The 21,083-nt window shown below is 42.5% G+C and overlaps 2 protein-coding genes across 6 annotated transcripts in view; one reads left to right on the top strand and one right to left on the bottom strand.

Annotated features, from left to right (window-relative positions):
- The first annotated feature begins 1,787 nt into the window (after positions 1 to 1,787).
- On the top strand, positions 1,788 to 4,598 carry kcnj15 (potassium inwardly rectifying channel subfamily J member 15). Its single transcript, XM_024393866.2, has 2 exons — positions 1,788 to 2,046; positions 2,668 to 4,598. Exon 2 carries the CDS (start codon positions 2,734 to 2,736, stop codon positions 3,754 to 3,756), a length of 1,023 nt encoding a protein of 340 aa, XP_024249634.1. The 5' UTR covers positions 1,788 to 2,046; positions 2,668 to 2,733; the 3' UTR covers positions 3,757 to 4,598.
- Positions 4,599 to 5,917: 1,319 nt separating this feature from the next.
- Positions 5,918 to 21,083, bottom strand: part of LOC112228499 (transcriptional regulator Erg) — a 69,126-nt gene continuing 53,960 nt past the window's right edge. For 2 of the 5 annotated variants that reach the window (XM_024393867.2, XM_024393868.2), the window contains 9 exons: positions 17,106 to 17,260; positions 12,236 to 12,439; positions 10,128 to 10,208; positions 9,599 to 9,673; positions 9,017 to 9,079; positions 8,714 to 8,770; positions 8,572 to 8,619; positions 8,177 to 8,239; positions 5,918 to 8,009 (listed from right to left, as the gene is read on the bottom strand). In XM_024393867.2, the coding sequence (XP_024249635.1) occupies positions 7,489 to 8,009; positions 8,177 to 8,239; positions 8,572 to 8,619; positions 8,714 to 8,770; positions 9,017 to 9,079; positions 9,599 to 9,673; positions 10,128 to 10,208; positions 12,236 to 12,439; positions 17,106 to 17,260 (1,267 nt within the window). In that variant the 3' untranslated portion in view covers positions 5,918 to 7,488. The remainder of the gene's footprint in view (positions 8,010 to 8,176; positions 8,240 to 8,571; positions 8,620 to 8,713; positions 8,771 to 9,016; positions 9,080 to 9,598; positions 9,674 to 10,127; positions 10,209 to 12,235; positions 12,440 to 17,105; positions 17,261 to 21,083) is intronic. The other 3 variants (XM_024393869.2, XM_024393871.2, XM_024393870.2) reach the window with 2 other exon arrangements.

The raw sequence follows: 21,083 nt of genomic DNA, 5'->3' as shown, positions 1-21,083 counted from the left end.
TCCTTCAAGACTGTTGGAAAAGCATTCCTCATGAAGCTGGTTGAGAGAATGCCAAGAGCGTGCCAAGCTGTCGTCAAGGCAAATTGTGGCTACTTTGAAGAATCTCAAATCTCAAATATATTTTCATTTGTTTATCACTTTTTTGGTTACTACATGATTCCATATGTGTTATTTCATAGTTTGTATGTCTTCACTATTATTCTACAATGTAGAAAATAGTAAAAATAAAGAAAAACCCTTGAATGAGTAGGTGTGTCCAAACTTTTGACTGGTACTGTATATACAATTTTATTTTTAGCTAAACAGGTGGGGCTTGAAAAAGGTAACATATCATATGTTCTGCAAATTCGTAAAATATTGTATATTTTGCTCATTCGTAACAAATATCATACAAATTGTAATCACAAATTAATAGACTTCTCAGGTTTACGTACAGAATAATATGAAATGCTCCAAGACCAGGTTGCCGTTTCCCTCTCCACTCCACTCCACTCCCGTCCCCTCCCCTCCACCACACTGGGGAAGCAGGCTGATTTGTGAATTTAACAATTGGTTAAGATCAAGGCAGAAGGCTCCTTTTAACTTCTTTGTCTGGGCCAACTTATCTCCGCCGCTGACCTATAAAATAGATGTGAGGGCCGGCGGTGCGGCGCTCTACTGAGTGCCGACAAACTGACTTTCTCATTTAATGATCTATTCAGCTCTGCCCACTTAGATAAAGATACTCTTGCAAATGAATGTCTTTGCTTCAGGCCATGCCGTGTGTGTGTGTGTGTGTGTGTGTGTGTGTGTGTGTGTGTGTGTGTGTGTGTGTGTGTGTGTGTGTGTGTGTGTGTGTGTGTGTGTGTGTGCAGCCGCACAGGATGCATTAGCTATTAACTGTCTTTATAAATGTGTAACTGATCCTTAGTCATTGGTTGCATATCTCAAAGTGCAGGGTGCTTGGTTATGAAAGTTAATGAGGATAATGTCCCCCCACACACACAGAAACATTAAGCCATTCATGGCCTGATAGCTACTGAGCAGATAACAAAAGTGAAATAATTAAATTCAATATGAGTATGAATATGAATAGAATTAACATGTCAGTCAACCATACACTGACACTGAACAACACACTGACACAGATAAAAGGAAAAGCAGACACAAAACTGTCAATATATCAAGGGATTGACATCCTTCCACAGTTCAGTGTTCATATATCTTGGTAGCACCAGCCCTCAGCTCAGTTAATGACAAACGCAAGGAGCTCTTATCTGCACATCTTGTAACTTAATCCAAGGTCACAGAGCAATAGTTACAAAGAGGATTGCATTACATCTGGAGAGACACTTCTTGTGTTTTCCAATTACACAGATTCTTCATTGGCTAGACATGGGTTATGGGTCCCCAATCCCTATTTCCCTACATACATGCGCTTTGCAAAACAATTGCTGTATTTTTTATGTGATGATTTTAGATATGGTGTGATTGTGACTTGACTTGCCATTTTCTTAATTAAATAAATGTCATTATATTTAACCCAATTCCGTTGACAATTTTCCATTTGTCTTTAGCAACAACATCATACAGTATCTTCCCTTTCATTTTCTGGTCAATGATTTAGAATGTCTGACAGAACATAATTAGTCATTGGAGATAGTAAATCAGGGTGTGTGTATAAAGCAACAACAATCATATATGGAACTACAAAACAAACCATGAGGTCAGAGAAGGAAAAAAATGTGACAAGGAGCACTTGTTGCCATACCTACCCCTGGTTTGGTGGGGTAGATAGGTGGAGTTTGTCCTACACCTGAAATATAAGCTGACCTACAGGTAGCCAAGAACTCATTGAAGGAGTTTTCTTCCTTCTCTCTCCTTTTTGTTCTCACAAACTGTCCTAAATATAATTATGCCAAAGTTCAATGTGCATAAGCAAGGGCAATAGAGGAGTGGGGACATTGTGGAACTCTCCAGGAAGGGTATTACAGCAGGTTCATGTTGCAGATTATAACTACTGAGAACAAGTGAAGCCACACACCTGAGAAGGCAATAACACTAAATGTGAGTATACACCTTCCTTGTATTTTTAAGATCTAGAGGGGTAAAAGTATATTTAATGACATAAGACATTCTACAAAATGCGTTGCTGCCTGCTGAGTTAATTTACAACTTCACATAATTGCTTATTAACCCTGGAAAACAATAAGGAAAAGAATATTCCTAAACTTTCCGTCACAAGGAGCTCTATTATTGTACTTGCGGTGTCATGCTAACTGGCAAATAAAGAATCTTAGATTTACAAAAATGTAATGGTTTTGCATATAATATTAAAGAGACCCTGTTTGAATGTACAGTGGGGAATACATACAGTATTACACAATATTTAGACATTTGAGGAAATGTTTTTGGCTCAGTGATGTACTATACATATGTCAACATCAGATGGAGGACATATCAAAACGGTTAGTCACATATGCTCGTTGTGAAATTAGGTGTGTGGAGATATTTTATCAATCTCCTAATTCCTGGATTAAACCAACTAACTAGTAGCTCCAGTGAGAATGTTCTTGTTACTGACATTTGTCCAAATGCCAGTTAATGCTTGAACTATTCCTGAACTGTGTTACCTACTGTGTCCTAGTTTGTTGCAATTGACTAACATTGTTACTTCTTCTTTTTCAGCCTCACTGCTTGCCATGCAAATAGGTTGACAAACTATCAACCAAAGAGAACACACTTAAGACCAATATGTCCACCAAGAAGGCAGATTTCCAGCGGAGGATTGTCTCCAAGGATGGACACAACCAAGTGCGCATTGACAATGTGGAGGGCATGGTAAAGCTCTATCTCCATGACATCTGGACCACGGTGGTGGACATGAAGTGGCGCTACAAGCTCACACTGTTCTCCTCCACCTTCGTCATGACCTGGTTCCTCTTTGGCGTAATCTTCTACTTCATCGGCATGGGCAACGGTGACTTCAAGGGTGAGCTGCTGTCCAACCACACGCCGTGCATCATGAATGTTGAGACCCTTACCGGCGCCTTCCTCTTCTCCCTGGAGTCGCAGACCACCATTGGCTACGGTTTCCGCTACATTACCGACGAGTGTCCACTGGCCATCTTCGTCCTGGTGGTCCAGCTGGTCACCACGGGCCTGGCTGAGATCTTCGTGACCGGGGCCTTCCTGGCCAAGCTGGCACGACCCAAGAAGCGGGCCGAGACTATCAAGTTCAGCCAGTCGGCGGTGATCTGCCGGCACGATGGCAAGCTATGTCTGATGGTGCGTGTGGCCAACATGAGGAAAAGCCTGCTGATCCAGTGCCAGCTGATTGGCAAGCTGCTTTCGCCCAACGTGACCGAGGAGGGCGAGAAGACTCTGATCCACCAGACAGCTGTGGACTTCTACATGGACTCATGCGGGGAGTGCCCCTTCTTAATCCTGCCCCTCACATTCTATCACGTGTTGGATGAGAGCAGCCCGCTGGTGGGGCTGACCGCGGAGAGGTTGCGGACGCGCGACTTTGAGCTGCTGGTCACCCTCAACGCCACCATGGAGTCCACGGCAGCCACGTGTCAGAGCCGCACATCGTTCGTTCCCCAGGAGATCCTGTGGGGCTACGAGTTCAAGCCCGTGCTCTTCAGCACCCCCAGTGGCCGGTACGTGGCCGACTTTAACTTCTTTGACAAGGTGCAGTTAAGCAGCGACCCGACACTCCTCAGCAACAACACAGAGAAGCTGAAACTGGAGGAGGTGTACAAGAAGGAATAAGGGAGGACACTCAAACATGTTGGACACACTGGTAACGAACATGATACACTTTAATGGTTGTTTTACCATAGTTACTGTCTAGAAACAATTTGGAAATACACCCAGCTAGCAAATTTGGTTCCTTGGAAGTTGTGGGAACGTATGTTTTTGGTTTCACATTGGTTATGGGAACGAAGCCATATGTTTTCATAAGTTTAACATTTTTACCTGTTCTGGGAACATTTATTTTTAGGTTGCAGGAAGACCCTGGGAAAGTTTTACTCTGGTTCCTTTAAAGTTTTTCTGGGAGGTTTTATTAAACCTAAAACCTAGCTTAGTTTGGGTTAATGTTATTGAACTCCAAGCATTTCCTTAAAGCATTAATCATGCAAACACATGTATTTTTTATTGTGACACAGCATCTGTGGGATTTGAACCTTTGAACCTTTGATCTTCTGTTTTCTATCCATGGAATTAGTCCACTGCGTCAAGGAGCTAACATGGAATATTTTTTACACATACAAAGCTGTTCATTTTAGTATGCTCATACACACCTAATTTCAAAGGAAGCGAGAACTCATTAATTAAGATCAGACGTGACCAATTACTGGCCGCGGCCAACACACCTGAACACACTTAACAAGATACAGGCTAGAGAGAGTTTTGTAGATGCTGAGAACATAATGTATATGTTTTTAAATATCAATCTTAGAACATTCTCTAAACGTTACAAAAGTTTATTTGAGGATTTGGATAGAATGGATAGAATGGATGACTTTAAATATAACCATGAGGAAGCCTGTAGGAAACATTATACTGAAGTCCTGAAATTCCCACAGAATAACATTGTTTCTTAATGTTCTTGGAACAATTCGATAATGTGACTTTGAACATGACCATGACCACACATTGACTCTGTACCGGTACCCCCTGTATATAGTCTCGCTATTGTTATTTTACTGCTGCTCTTTAATTACTTGTTCCTTTTATTTCTTATTCTTATTAATATTTTTTTAAACTGCATTGTTAGTTAGGGGTTTGTAAGTAAGCATTTTACTTTAAGGTCTACACCTGTTGTATTCGGCGCATCTGACTAATACAATTTGATTTGATTTGAGGAACTGTAATGCTGAAGTACTGAAATTCCCACAAAAGAACGTTGTTTCTTAACATTCTCTGAACTATTTGAGAACATTCCCAATGTCAAACCAGTTGGAGAACGTTTCTAGAACATTACCACCATTAAAATGAAATGTAACCATGTTTGAACTTTTAGGAAACGTTCTGTTAAAGTAATGAAATACCAAGAAAATAAGTTCCTTAAATGTGCTGAGAATGTTCCAAAGAAACTATCTTGCATTAATCCCAGAAAGTTGTGGGAAGGTTGTTTCTAAAATAACCATAGGACAACCACACTCTCAACAAGCTCTAATAACCATATGGTTCTCAGAACGTTATGTGCTAGCTGGGCACAGTACTCATAAACCTAATGAGTGAATGCTGACAAATTTACACAAAATAAATAATGTACCTGATCAGTGTGCATCTGGTCAGAGTACATTCATGTGCTGTGTACTGTATATTTGGCATATTGTTTGTATTTACAAGCTTTATAATAGGAGTATGTGGACATGCATTCAGAGTAAGGACTGCGTCTCAGGTGCTGGTGTTTGTGTAATTGAATTTGTGGCAGTAACTGTATTAGAAAAAAATTATGGAGGATTCCAGAAAAACAGGACAAGATGTTGTTACTTTTTATCACGCAAGTTGTATATTTTAAGGAATTATACATATTTCACTCAAAAGGTAGATGGGGATATAGCAAAACTAGTTTGAGATAATGGCTGTGTAATGCTTAAAAGCTGTGTTCCATCTGTATCTCTGAATAAACCATTGGCTTTCAAGAATATATGATCCATATACCATAATGAGATTGAAGGGATGTTTTATCTATAAAAAAGCTCTAGAAGATTCCATTACCCCCATCCCACACTGCTCTACTCCTCATCTCTGTTGTTGTGGCAACACTCAGGGTAGAGCCAAAGGAGGTTTGTCGTTTGGTTGTTGGAACACATCGACTGTGTTGGGTCAAAATAATGGGGGCAACTCCTCTTTATACTGCATGCAGACAGGGCACAATAACACACAATCTGTCACCTTCCGAGACAAGAGAGGACAACACTTTGGTTGAAGATACTTTATTAGAAATGACACAGTAGAAAATCTATCAAAGTATATCATTTTTATGGTCCCTTTAGTAAACAATCTCAGTATCTCAGTCCTGTTTCTCAGCTTACAAGGCTGGCAGCTTATAAGTGTTCTACCCAAGCCTGCATCCCATAAAATAATACTGAACAGGTCTGAAATGACTTGCCTGGCCGACACAATCAGTTTTATATTAGTATATATAGTTTATGTTGTAAACTGTTTACAGAGCATAAAGTTCAAAGGCCACAACTGCCTTCTTTAGTCTATTTCAATGACTTTTTTGTCACTATATCTATTATAAAAACATTGTCTGTGTCTTTGGCTGGCTGAGATCAACTCGTAGTGTATATATTGCATAAGTTATAAATGTATCATATAAAAAGAAATATAACACTGACTTGTATACTTCAATCTAACAAACGCACAGCGTTCGCGACTCAGAAAAACAATAATACAAAATTGGAACTTTGTAAAATCTCTTCAGCTGAACTGGGAGTTTCTGTGGTAAGTCACTGTGGTCAAGAAAACTCCTCCTTCCTTATAAAAAGATTTGAGGTCACACACAAAATTTTACGAATCGTGCTTAATTCCAGTTTTTCAAAATTTCCAAAACACAGATGAATTGATTTCAAGGCACTCTCTTTAAGAATAACAGTCAAGTAAAACAATCTTCCCTTTACGTTCAATAATGCCATACGCACTACTATGTAGTATAATAATACTGATAAGACATAAGGCAGTTTATATCCAAAGGAATAATACTTCATTTTTCACATATTTCAGTGTCTTTCATGATCCGCCGTCCTCTCTGATGTTGCCCCACCTTTGTTCACAAACAGTCTGTGAGTACATGCATGGTCATGTGACATGACCATCTAGCACACATCTACCCAAGGTGTTTCCTGCTGGTGCTTGTTTCACAGTTTACTAAAGCCAAGTTTAGTACTTCTCCCTACTTCCTCTGAAGTACACACTCATCTGCCACACCACACCCCTCTCCACACTTACATCTTACTTATCTTGCCTCATCATTACAGTCTTTGATATGTTTACTTCATTAAATAAGGTAGTTTAATAGTTTTAAAACATATATAATAAGTAACTGTTCATGCAGCTATTGTATTTTTGGGGTATATTTAGCGACCTTTATAAAAAGGACATGATCATGTTATATAGTCCACTGATAACTCCCTTTTAATTCTACTCAAAGACTTATCTTTCACTGTTCTCAGAAGCTACATGTCGCACAATGCCCTTGCTCATAGTAACGTCCACTATTGCCCTTTTTACATTTACAGTTTTCCCTCCTATCATCTTATAGCGACATGTCTGTAGCCCTCCTCTTAATCCTTTACGGAACCTTGAGTTTCCTCACCTGCTCATGCCCTAGACTTACACCAGTTACCCTACCTCTACCAAATTTCTTCATTATTGACCCTGCCCCTGTTTTTGTTTGGTTCTGACACTATCCAAACAGAAACCCTTTGTGTTTTCCCATTTCTTCCTCCAGTTTTAGCATAGCAAGATGCCCTTCCCTTGGCAGGTCTAATAGTACGTGCCCAGGTGGGAGGGCATGTGAGCGCCTGGGTGCCGGGTGTTGGGGTAGATACCTCCAGTGGGAGAGTTCCAGTAGGGGTTGGGGCCAGCAAAGAAGCTGGAGGAGTTGACGGGTAGCGCTTGGGGGTGGGGCGTGACGAAGTTGACCTTCTGCTGGTGTGTATGGTAGGTGCTCATGTAGGACAGATCGGAGGGGTACTTGTACATGGAGGACTCTGGCGGGTGGGGCTGCAGGGCCTGGGCGATGCCGTGGAAGTCAAACTTGTAGGCGTAGCGCTTGCCGTGCACCTTGGTCATGATGTTCTTGTCGTAGTAGTAGCGCAAGGCACGGCTCAGCTTGTCATAGTTCATGTTGGGCTTGCTCTTCCTCTCGCCCCAGCGCCTCGCCACCTCATCAGGGTCGGTCATCTTGAACTCGCCATTGGTGCCCTCCCAGGTGATGCAGCCGGAGTTGGTGCTGTCTGACAGGAGCTCCAGCAGGAACTGCCACAACTGTATCTGTCCCGAGCCTACAGGCAGAAAAGGTGTCAACACAGTTAAAATGACTAATACAGGCCGGGATTCAAACCGCACTATGTCGACATCGCACTGCACTTCACTTTCAAAGGCAATTTCCTTGATGTTCACGATCGCATTCAGGGTAAACGCTGCGGATGTCAGCTCAAGCGTAAATTACCTTTAAAGCTCAAGAGTAGTGCGATGTCGGCGGATTGCGGTTTGTTTGAGTCCCGGCCAACGTCTGGACAGAGACAGGAAGTCAACAGGTGTAACAGTTACTTATACAGTCGGGACAGAGTCAGGGAGTCAATATTGTAACAATTATAATACAGTCTGGACAGAGACAAGGAATCAGCACGTAATTATTTATAATACAGTCTGGAGAGAGACAGGTGGTCATCACCATAACAACTACATACAGACATGTTACAGTCAAGACCACAACAACAACTTATTGCAACAGTCACCACCATAACAGCTGCTCATATAAATGGTTCCTTTGTTAATGAATTTCTAAAATCGTACATTTTATCTAATGAAGTGATAATCACTCACACCATCCATAAAACTCACCGGGGTTTGCCAGCCTGCTGCTTGTGGGCCCCAGGATCTGGTAAGGATCTAAGAAGGGAAAACATTCACATTAGTAGGAGAAAATATTTTTTTCAGCTCAATCACCATCTATTTCAGAGTACTGTTCAAGCTAATATCTTACCTAGCTGAGGCCTCTGCTCCTCTGTTTTGGTGACAATGACTGGGGAGGGCTGGGAACCTTGAGGGATAAAGTTCCCAAAATATTAACAGGGGGTAGGTTTCCTTGAGGGCAATGTTCCAAGTGTATACAGTGGAGAAATATATTATTATATTGAGGTATACAATTTCCTGTTCTCTGATTCTGCCCAGCCTGTTTTGTTTACATCTAGTCCACAGGCTTGTAAAGATGTACCCTCTTAAATGAATTGTGATGAGTGCCATCTTTTGACAAACGACTGATGTATAGGACATTGTGACTCCTTACCTTTGGTGGAAGACACAGCTTGTGTAGGCCATCCAGCTCTTCTGGCTGCTTCATATGCCAGGTCTGTAAAATAACAGTAATGACAAGTCAACCTGCTGCCTGCAGTTATGAACCTTACCCCTAGATGGCCCTATGATAAAAACAAAAACATGATGTGGAAAAGGTGTGTTGACACCTTTTCTGCCTGCAGGCTTGGGACAGATACAGTGCATTTCAGTGGGTCACCTCATCGGTCTGAGGTGAGAGTGGTTGATTGCCAGAAACGTTCCATAATACAAGGGGCCTAAACACATAGGCACAATTACTGCAGTCTGGAGGATTATTTTAAGGGCAGAGGATGCTTGTGTTGAATATAAACAAATTAAAGCACCTCAAATATTATTTTGACAAACGTCTTCTAAACACCTTTGTATATGAGTATTTTTGTACAATAATCAAAATGTAGTACTTTGTCTGCAAGGTGTGTGGTTCCTTGTTTCTCTTTTACCCATGTACTTTGCTCCTCTAAGTGTAATTGGATGTGCTCACAGTAAGCTCTTATGCCTCATCTACATAAACTTGTAGGAGTGATGAATCACCCACCTGGCCTAGTGGAGACTCTGGGGGAGTTGTCAGTGGGATAAACGGGAGTGTTGGGGAAAATAAAACTGGCACCTCCTGTGGAGAGTGAAAGAGAGGATAATTAATGAATTACGTAAATTATTATGTACCCGTAATGTCACAACTTTTCATGACACATTGACTGAACGTTCCATATCCATGTGGGGAGGGATTTCGTGCAGCAAATGGGTAATTACAGCACTATGCATCAACGTTAGACTTTAGCACATGCCTTCATCTACGCTCTACAGCCACAATGCATTACTGCACCAGCATACAGTAACTTCTGCACCACATAACAAAAACACATTAGAAATAATAACAACCAGTATCAGATTAGATGACTTGATGCATAATCTGATAATCATATGAATACAAAAAAAGCAGTGTGCATGTACAGTATATAAAAAGTGCACTGTATATACATAGGTGGGCACTGTGTGAGTGTGAGGATACTGTGGTGGCGGGAGCAAAGCCAGAGGTAGAGAAGGGGGGGCAGGGGTCTCCTTACCTGTGTTGCGAGCATGCATTAACCGCGGGGAGTTTTGTAAGGCTTTGTCAACATCATCGGAAGTCAAGTGAGGAAGTGGAGCTGAGAAATAAAACATTCTTTTGAAAAAGAGATGAACCAAAAAAAGAAAACAGCTCAAAACAACCTATGATGTGCAAGGAGTGATGCGTTGGGGGGCGTCAGCCATGATAAACACAGACCTTTAGCGATGCACTAAGGTAAGGGCTGCTCTCAGAACTGCCATAGAGGCAACATTCAACAGGCAAGGAGCAGTACAGGGAGATAGTGGGTAAGGAGAGGGGAAATGGAGTGGGAAAGAGAGAGCGAGAAAGAGAGAGAGCATGTAAGTGTGGAACACATCGCCATAGCGAGAGGGGAGACAATGGCAGGGAGGACCAACCCAAATAAACAGTTAATCACTCGTGCCCACATTCGTCTGTGAGAATCCATCGCTTTTCCCAATTTTCCCTCCTCCAGAGTAAATTCGGCGAGCGTGTGTACACACAAGGGGGAAAGAGGAGCAGAAACCATTACCAAAAACAAAAGGAGGAGAGGGCATTCTTCCTTTCCCTCCCATCACTAGTGTTTTTTCCAGTCAAAGAGACCTCAAATTCAAAGCCAGCCACCGTCAGGGTCTGTGAATAGTGTAGGTGTGCCTACCCACTCCCTTCAGACCATTTTAAATCTAAAGGCAAACGAAAATAAGTAGGCCTATTGGCAATTCTCTCTTATCAATTTCAAACTGCCCACAGTATTTAAATGAGGGGGTGGGAACTGTTGATTGCACTAAAAGGAATGTATAAGAAAAGGTCATTCAAAAGATTTTGATGAGATGTGTTTCAAGAGAACTTCAAGCACAGGATTGTGGAATAACACAAACAGTTCAGAACGTGGTGGTACGCAAATCTAAACTCTGGACTCCTCCAGCTATCTGTCTGTCTGTGTGGTCTGTGTGTCTGGCTATCTTTCTGTTTTGTTCCTCTCTTTCTCCCATCACTTACCTCATCTGTACATCTGTGGCTAAACCCTACCAAAACCAACACTGATATCAAACAATCAAAACCATTAGCAGTCATCATGAGAAGAGTAATGGTTCATTGGAAAGTTGTCTGCACCATCAAATGGAACTTGGACTACCCTATACTTGGAGAGCAGAGAGAGACAGACTATCAAAGATACACATAATCTCAAGAGTCTGACAAACCTTCTCCAATGACTATAAACAGATACTTATCTTAAGATGGGTGTCAATTAGGACTTTGATGTAGTATATCTACTCCTCTTCAAAAACATGTTAATGATTTTATTATTGTTACACTACTGCCACCATTAATCCTACTACTACTACCCAACTACTCCTACTGTCACATCTACTGCTAACAATTTAAAAACTGTGTGTGTGTGTGTGTGTGTGTGTGTGTGTGTGTGCGCGCAAGTGAACGAGCATGTGGATGACATGCACAAAAAACGTGTGTGTGTAGAGGGGAGGTGAGGTGCAGTGGACAGGAAAGCAGGCCTTGGAGCAGTGAGTCATTCAGCCAAAGCAGCAGAAGCAGCAGCAACAGGGACTCCTTCACCAGGTTGCATTCTAATCTGTAGTCAAGCAAAATAGCTGAGGCCCTCTGGAGTACGTCAGTGAGAGCTAAGTTTGATTCACACAACACACAGACAGGACTACTGAGGCTCGCTACTGGAAGGCTGCAGGATCTGCCCTTTCCCCTAACTTTAACAAGCAGACACTTTGTTAATGGAACAAGTGTATCATGTATCTCACACTCCCCTTTCTCCTTAATAATCTAGGCAAGTCTGGTTTTAGAGAGCCAGAGTGTGTACAGGCTTTGGTTTCAGGTCAAAATTTAAAGCACCTTATGCCTGCTTACCTTATAACCCCCCAGGACAAGTTTCCTACCTTACCCCTGGTATAGAGGTAAAGAATGGACCACCAGACTACAGCAGCCCTTCAGTAGTAGCCCTTTGTAGCATTTCTCTTTACCACCTGCCAACGCATTGTGTTGGTCAGCTGGGGAAAATGGACAGAAGGCTGGAGCACGGAGAGGGAGGAGAGGAGAGAGGGATCATGAGGAGGAGAAGGAAGATACTAGACTCACTCTCTCTGAGGTAGTGCAGGTGGGAGAGCAGGATGTCTGCGTTGTAGCTGAGCGTGAGCCTCTGGAAGTCCTCCTTGCTCATCTTGCACAGGTCCTTGCCGTCCATGTTGTGGAAGAGAGCCACGTCCACATCCAGCAGGCCATACTCTTTAACTGCCCACTCCAGCCACTGGCGCACATGCTCCGTGGACCAGAGTGTGGGATCTGCAAGGCCATGGACACAACATAGGAAGGGGGATGTGTTAACACTATAGAAGGGGTAAGATGCAGCGAGTAGCAATATTTAACTGGAGCAACTTATCCCACCACAGAGAAAAGAGAATGGAAACTCTCATAGTAAACTCTCACGTTTATACTTACCTATTTTCTTACAGTTCATACTTCCTCTCATTATTTATATGATAATAGTTGAGAATACATTTGCAATGAAACTGGTTTTAACAAACAACATTTTATAAATAAATGTTAATTTGTGCAAATACAGTCCAATTACATGAGTACTGTATTTAGAACGATGACATTCTCTTTTCCAGAGATAAGACCCCTGTTACCAAACACACACACACCTAACAAACTTAACAGGATCTAAAAAACAGCTGACAGGTACAGAAACAAACCACACTGTCGTCTGGTCCTCCATTCCAGCAATATTTAACAGTACCTGTAACTCTGTATCTGTGTCCCAAATGGCACCCTATTCCCTACATAGTGCACTACTTATGAGCAGAGCCTTATGTGCTCTGGTCAAAAGTAGTGCATCATATATGGGATAGGGTGCTATTTAGAACGCAGATGTAACCCTAGCTCTCTGAGAACGAGACTAGGAGCCTCTAAATATTTTTTTGGGGGGGGCTGGAAGCCAGAGTACTTACACAGGCTCAGAGAGCAAGGGGCAACGGTAACTCATCCCGCGGTACAGAGACACGAGGCAATGATCAGTTGGGCGAAGGGGAGGCTGGCCAGCACTCGCTCTCCTCAGCCCTCAGGTCTGTCTCAGTGCAATATTGGAGGACTTAACCATCCAAACAATATAGTGGATGTGGCATTAAGCAGTGAATGCACTGTAATGCAGATGGAATTCAGATGGGACAGAAACTATAGAGGGGTGGACTCAAGTACTACATATTATAAACCGGGTGGTTAGAGCCCTGAATGCTGATTGGCTGACATCCGTGGTATATCAGAACGTATACCACGGGTATGACAAAATATTTATTTTTACTGCTCTAATTACGTTGATAACCAGTTTATAATAGCAATAAGGCACCTCAGAGGTTTGTGGTATATGGCAAATATACCACGGCTAAGGGCTGTGTCCAGGCACTCCGCGATGCATTGTGCCTAAGAACAGCCCTTAGCTGTGGTATATTGGTCATACAGTATACCACACCCCCGTGCCTTATTGCTTAATTATATCATAGGCAATACACTTTTGCATAAAGTTTCTGTATTCTCTCCAACAATATATTATCCTATATGGCAGAGATGTTGGGTGGGGCTCTAGGGCCTCTTAAAATGCACTAAGGGGTGCATTGCGCATCATATAGGAACAGATCTGTATGTATTTGAAGTTGAAATGCCCTACCCAAGTCCCTATACCAAAATATCAGGAATGTGTTTCCTATACGTAGAGCAGAGAAGCCAGTTTAATATTGACCTCCCATTACATTCCGTGGAGCAGTGTGTGGCTATTGTCCTCTAAATTAACAGCAAAAACAGGATGTTCTTAACATGTCGCGTCATTGTCCTTGTCAGCTTCAGTTGGAGAGGAAGTTGCACTATGCCAGAAAAACTGTGTTGCACAACCTCCAGATAGAGAGTACAGTGCCCCGGGCAGTCAATGGACAGGTTTGTCTTTGGGAAAATTACTCTAAACTATGTTTCTCTATGGTTATTTCCCATTGGATACATTACTGTGGGGCGGCATGAAGCCTAGTGGTTAGAGCGTTGGGCCAGTAACCGAAAGGTTTCTGGATCAAATCCCAAAGCTGACAAGGAAAAAATATGTTGTTCTGCCACTGAACAAGGCAGTTAACACACTGTTCACCGGTTCGCCTTCATTGTAAATAAGAATTTGTTCTTAACTGACTTGCCTAGTTAAATAAAGGTTACTCTGTGACAAAGGCTAACATAGTATCTAGTGTGACCTTTGGTTTGAGCTTCATGTACACTATGGGTCAAATGTTTAAGAATATTCAAGCGTTTTTCTTTATTTTTACTATTTTCTATTTTCATCAAAACTATGAAATAACACATATGGAATCATGTAGTGAACAGAAAAGTGTTAAACAAATCAAAATATATTTTAGATTTGAGATTCTTCAAATAGCCACCCTTTGCCTTGATGACAGCCTTGCACACTATTGCATTCTCTCAACCAGCTTCATGAGGTAGTCACCTGGAATGCATTTCAATTAACAGGTGTGTTCTCTTAAAAGTTAATTTGTGATTTACTTCTTAATGCGTTTGAGCCAATCAGTAGTGGTGTGACAAGGTAGGGGGGTATACTGAAGATAGCCCTATTTGGTAAAAGACCAAGTCCATATTATGGCAAGAACAGCTAAAATAAGCAAAGATAAAAGATAGTCCATCATTACTTTAAGACATGAAGGTCAGTCAAACGGAAGATTTCAAGAACTTTGAACGTTTCTACAAGTGCAGTCGCAAAAACCATCAAGCGCTATCATGAAACTGGCTCTAATTGAGGACCGCCACAGGAATGGAAGACTCAGAGTTACCTGTGCTGGAGAGGATAAGTTCATTAGAGTTACCAGCTTCAGAAATTGCAGCCCAAATAAATGCTTCACAGAGTTCAAGTAACAGACACATCTCAACATCAACTGTTCAGAGGAGACTGTGTGAATCAGGCCTTCATGGTCGAATTGCTGCAACGAAACAACTACTTAAGGATACCAATAAGAAGAAGAGACTTGCTTGGGCCAAGTAACACAAGCAATAGACATTAGACAGGTGGAAATGTGTCCTTTGGTCTGGAGTTCAAATTGGACATTTTTGGTTCCAACCGCTGTGTCTTTGTGAGACGTGGAGTAGGTGAACGGATGATCTCCGCATGTGTATTTCCCACCGTAAAGCATTGAGGAGGAAGTGTTATGGTGTGAGGGTGCTTTGCTGGTGACACTCTCTGAGATTTATTTAGAATTCAAGGCACACTTAACCAACATGGCTACCACAGCATTCTGCAGCGATACGCCATCCCATCTGGTTTGGGCTTAGTGGGACTATCATTTGTTTTTCAACAGGACAACGACCCAACACACCTCCAGGCTGTTGTAAGGGATATTTTACCAAGAAGGAGAGCGATGGAATGCTACATCAGATGACCTAACCTCCACAATCCCCCGACCTCAACCATTTAAATTGGGATGGGGTTTGGGATGAGTCGGACCGGAGAGTGAAGGAAACGCAGCCAACATACGCTCAGCATATGTGGGAACTCCTTCAAGACTGTTAGAAAAGCATTCCAGGTGAAGTTGGTTAATAGAATGCCAAGAGTGTGCAAAACTGTCATCAAGGAAAAGGGTGGCTATTTGAAGCACCTCAAATATAAAATATATTTTTATTTGTTTAACACTTTTTTGGTTACTACATGATTCCATATGTGTTATTTCATAGTTTTGATGTCTTCACTATTATTCTACAATGTAGAAAATAGTAAAAATAAAGAAAAACCCTTGAATGAGTAGATGTTCTAAAACTTTTGACCGGTAGTGTAGTTCACAAAAAGTGTATTCATTAAAACCCTTATACACAGCCTCTTGGGATGCGCAGTGGTTAAGGGTGCTATACTTCAGCTGCGCCACCAGAGACTCTGGGTTTGCGCCCAGGCTCTGTCGTAACTGGCCCTGACCGGGAAGTCCGTGGGGCGACGCACAATTGGCCTAGCGTCGTCCGGGTTAGGGAGGGTTTGGCCGGTAGGGAAATCCTTGTTCTTGCATGATTTCAACCTTCGTCTCTCCCGAGCCCGTACGGGAGTTGTAGCGATGAGACAAGATAGTAGCTACTAAACAATTGGATACCATGAAATTGGGGAGAAAAAGGGGTAAAATTCACACACAAAAAAGAAAAAAACCTATGCACATAGGCCAGGATTTTATTTATTTTTGATGCATCAAGAAGTGACTATCTAATGCAGATCTATGACTTTATATCAAAGAAAAAAGTGTAAATTCTGAAATATTTACGAAGTTAGCACCTAATTTCAAAGGTGCTTTATTTTGGCTATTCTGATACCTTTTTACCCAAAAGACACAGCACAGCCTCATGGATGTTCCAGTCAGGATTCAGTGCTGTATTCTAGGTGTGTGTCTTTGAATGGGGAACTGATAAGAATACTTTTCTCCCATTTGGCAGGGACTCACATCCCCCCTCTACCCTGCTCCTTACTCCACCCAGTTGGACCGACACCATAGGAAACCGTCTAGACAAGGAAAAGCACACTCTGCAACAAAACGCTGGGGCTTCTGTGCTGCAGATAACAGGAAGTCTCTCCTTGTGACAGATGAATGTATGTGAGAGACATGAGGTCCCCTAATCGAAAGCAGTGAGTGACTCACATGACTGATTGGGACTGGTATTGAAGGCTCCTTTAACCGCAGAGGGCAACGCCCTGCTTCTCATTCTAAAGCAAGTCCTCTTTAGCTATGTTTACATGTGTACATAGGACACATGAGCTCGTGAGCTAGTTCACATCAGACGAGATATCCATTTTTATTATCATCTCAACTGAAGACAGGTGAGTCGACCTAAGGTAATTGAGAAGATCTAACTAAGAGCTTCAGCTGTCTAAAGAAAAGTGTTCTGGTGTTCAAATCACTGTGGTGTCATTTGATGTGTTAAGGTGCTCTGTTACCTGCGGGAACAATGACGCGGCGCTCATTGGTGGTCATGTTGGGGGGAGTGATGTGCTTGTCCTCCAGGTAACTGCTGTAAGTGACAGGGGTGCTGCCCTCTCCTCCACTGGACAGCTTCCCGTTCTTCCCCACGCTGCATTCGTCAGGAGAGTTTCTGTCAGGACAAAACACAGAGGGGAGGAGTTGGGTCAGTCACAGGGAGGCGCAGTCATCCACATATGGGCGGAGTCAATCCCAGAGGGGCGGAGTCAACCACACCTGCAATGCTCATCAAGACTATTGGTTTACCTAACTGGTAACACTACACTGGAACATCTGTTAAAAGACTGTTTATAAACCATTAGTAATTTGTTTGTAAACCGTTAGTAAAATGTTGGTTGATGATTATCTATCTGTATCTATGTATTATCCCATGCATTCATGTTGACCCAAAAATCTCCACATAACATTGCTAGTGTGTGCCTTGATGCTCAAACAGAGGAGACCGTGTAATTGTGATGTCAACTCTCCTCCCACCACAGATTGCGAAACAAAGTATTCTCATATTTTTCGTGTCTATCATTCCAATCCATTATTCTTTCAAATATCTCAGCTATGGCTGCAACCTGTGCCCACAGCTCTCCTGAAGCCACATTAAAAGACGAATCTCCACTAAAATAAAGTGGAGGGAGGCGTGCCAGGGGCCCTGGGCCCCATAAGTGACCCCATTCCAAATGACTCTTCTGCCATTATCATAGCTTCTGATTCCCCTGGGGCGCGGCCACCAGATGGGATGGATTACCCATGGAATGTCATATAAATTCATATCAACCTGTTGTGGCCAAGATATGAACCATTTTGGAACCATTTCTTGGAATCTAAGTCATGTGTCAACCAACTGTTGGCCTCTCCTGACCCAGCCTTGATGGAGAATATGTCCTTGCCACGGGTACAGCCCCCAGATGCATGTGATTTGGGAATAGCTGTTTCAAAGTAAAAACACATACAAGTGATTTATTCTCAGATCTGCTGGAGGAGGGATTTTTTAATCCAGTCGTATTTCAATAATCTTAGTCCCAAAGATTACAGTAACTATTTTATGGCACTTTCATAAAGAGACATTTTATACTTCTTCTGTGAATTAATTGCCTATACTGCTGTTAGTCTCAGACTGTCCATTGACAAAATGTTGATGGCCATTTATTTTTCCTACAGGATTATTCTTATAACCGGAATGATCCAGTTTCCAGATTGTAATGTTAACATGAGACTTTGAACTGAAATTACCACATTGCTGCAAAGTGGACCACCTTAAATACCTTGTTTTTCACTTGGCAGAAATTCTGCCTCCCAAAGGGGGTCTCACTTGTGTCCATAAATGTTAACAACTTGACTGCAGAAACTAGAGACCCCATTCAATGGGGTTCAGAAGGTCAACATAAAAAACCAGGTGAAAGCTTCACTACAAATATTTCCCGTGGAAGACAATAGCCGCTTTCAACCAAACAGCATAACCTGAGTGATTACCTTCCTCTTCCCAGAAGATGGAACTCTCATCATTAGGGAATTCATCATTAAGCCATAAAGATATGGTATCTGGATCTACGAGTTGAGCAGGGGGTGAGAGATGTCCAAGGTGTGACTTGTACTGAAAAGTCCCTCGGAATTTGTCTGATTGAAAAACATTCTGCCAGTTTGAGTTTGACAAAAAAAATGGAAAAGAACGTCTGATACTAAGCCAAAATAAAACATTAAATATGAACAGGAAATTGGGGGGAATCAATGGTCTTATTTACTATCGCAACCCTGTTTTAAGGATCAAAACAAGCCTAGACCAATTAGTTTTATAGAACATTTGCTCATGCACAAATCATACTTTACATGCATTCCCAAAATGTAATACACAATGCCCATACTTCTACAGTTTTTATCATATTTCATTTCAATCAATACAGAGAGAGAGAGAGAGAAAATAAGCAACAGAATTCATCTTTGCTAATTCAAAATGCATGCTTTTTTCTTGCATCCCAGTTTCAGAAGAAAAACCAAGTATCTTTTGCAACTGGAGAGGGAGACAACGAGATTTCCTTTATGTAAACAATTTAAGCATGATTGAGGTTAACAGTTTGGGCAGAAGATCATACTACTGCACCCTTCCAAAATTTTATTGTGAAAGTATCTGATGTTCATTTGACTATGGAGAGCAGCCATGTCACCACATGTACTGTTCGAAAAATATCACAAGAACTGGGGATGTTATCTATTATTGTGAAATGAATTGAGATTGTATTCAAAGGGCGGCGACTGTGGTAAATTTGAGCTAATTAGCCAAAACAAATGAACTATGTTGGGTTAGAATGTCTGATTGAAGATGAACGCAATGGGATCGATGGAAAACTAGTATATCTGTGTGTCTACTGTGGAAGTCTCAGTGTCTGTGTGTAGACATATGCATTTGTATGTGATGCAGCGAAGTGCGCTGCAGTTCAGCCCTGATTAGTGTGTGTGTGTGTGTGTGTGTGTGTGTGTCCGTCCGAGCCCATTGGACACAAGTTCACTCACTCTATTGTCTCCCACCCAGTATGAGTCACCATCAGAGGCTTACGGAGGCCAAGCAACTGTAAACTGCTCTCCACTGGGCCCAGACACATGCTAAAACACATTCAACCCTCTATCACTGTAGAGAGAAAGAAAGAGACAGATACAGAGAGGCAAGGACTGGAGACAGATATCAAGATAAGAATGAGCGAGAGAGAGAGAGAGACATAGCGAGGTAGACAGAAAGAACAAACAATCCAAGGGAATCCTAGCGTAGAGGAGTGCAGGCGTCTCGTCGACCTTGTATTGAAGCTAACTTGTTCATTGTTCTCCAGGTTTGGGTCAGCTAATTAATCTGCCAAGAGGTTGGGCTCCCGGGCCCACTTCACTTCCCATAAACCCTGCTGCTGCTCACTGAGGGTACTGGGTGGGGGGTGATGGAGGGGGGAATGGGAGGGGAGGTCCACAAACCCATTAAATCCAGATAATGAGGGTAGCCTCAGGACCCCTGCTAGCCCCCATGTCAACATTCCCCGTAATAATTTCCATCGCTGAGGCTATCTGTCACCCAGCTGTACCCTTACGCTACCTCCCTTTTCTAAAGCTTCAGCCATAAAACCCCCATTGCCATGCCATGTAACACAATCTTTAAGATGATCAACTCTGGAAACTAGGACCAAACTCCTGGGATGTCGGAGTGCTTTGGAACACTCCGGGTTGAGCTTTGGGTCCCCAGATGCTAGCATACACATGGTGTGCGCACACACAGACACACACACACACACACACACACACACACACCTGTCTTCCCCCCTCCAAACACACACATACATTTATGTGGCAGTACAGTAGGCCTCCCTCTAGTAGCCTAGTGAATGGAGGGGAGGATGGTGGTGTGTGCAGGAGCAGCAGTGCTGTCTGTGTTGATCTCCGCTGTAAATCTTCCTCTGCTCCCTGACTCGTCACTAATTGGAACAATCTTTCCCATGTCTCACCGCCAGATAAATAAGGCCCTCTGCCTGGGTGTCTGTGGAGAGGCCTGCTCCAAAGATGGAGATGGCTGTGTGGTGATTGGAGGGTGGCTAGATGGATGGAGGGGGGGTTCTTGCGCGTGTGAGATGTGTTAGAAATATGACTGCAGTGGCGGTCCTTCTATATTTTTTTGTGGTACAGCTGTTTTGAGTTTGGGTTTCCAACAGCAGCAACTCTGTCTTGGATTGGGTCTCAGGCAGCTTTGCCAGTTTTTTTTCACCCACTGAAAACCTCAGTCAAGTTCCTTGTCTGTTTGGCAAGTAGCTTGGCTGCTGGCTGTTACTGTGTAAGCCAGGCGAGACTCTTTACTATTGATGGGCGTAAACAGCAGACGTCCCTTTAACTGACTCTATACCACCGCATTGAATTTTCTGGCCCCGTAATTCAAAATATTTACATTACGACGTTCGATTTCAGGCCGCATCGAC

This window comes from Oncorhynchus tshawytscha, linkage group LG30 (genome assembly GCF_018296145.1).
Source record: "Oncorhynchus tshawytscha isolate Ot180627B linkage group LG30, Otsh_v2.0, whole genome shotgun sequence".
Lineage (NCBI taxonomy): Eukaryota > Metazoa > Chordata > Actinopteri > Salmoniformes > Salmonidae > Oncorhynchus > Oncorhynchus tshawytscha.
The sequence above is the reverse complement of the archived record's forward strand: the minus strand, read 5'-3'. Positions and strand labels throughout refer to the sequence as shown.

Bases quoted from the DNA above. Each gene is read 5' to 3' on its own strand.
- kcnj15 (XM_024393866.2), top strand. From the start codon at position 2,734: ATGTCCACCAAGAAGGCAGATTTCCAGCGGAGGATTGTCTCCAAGGAT.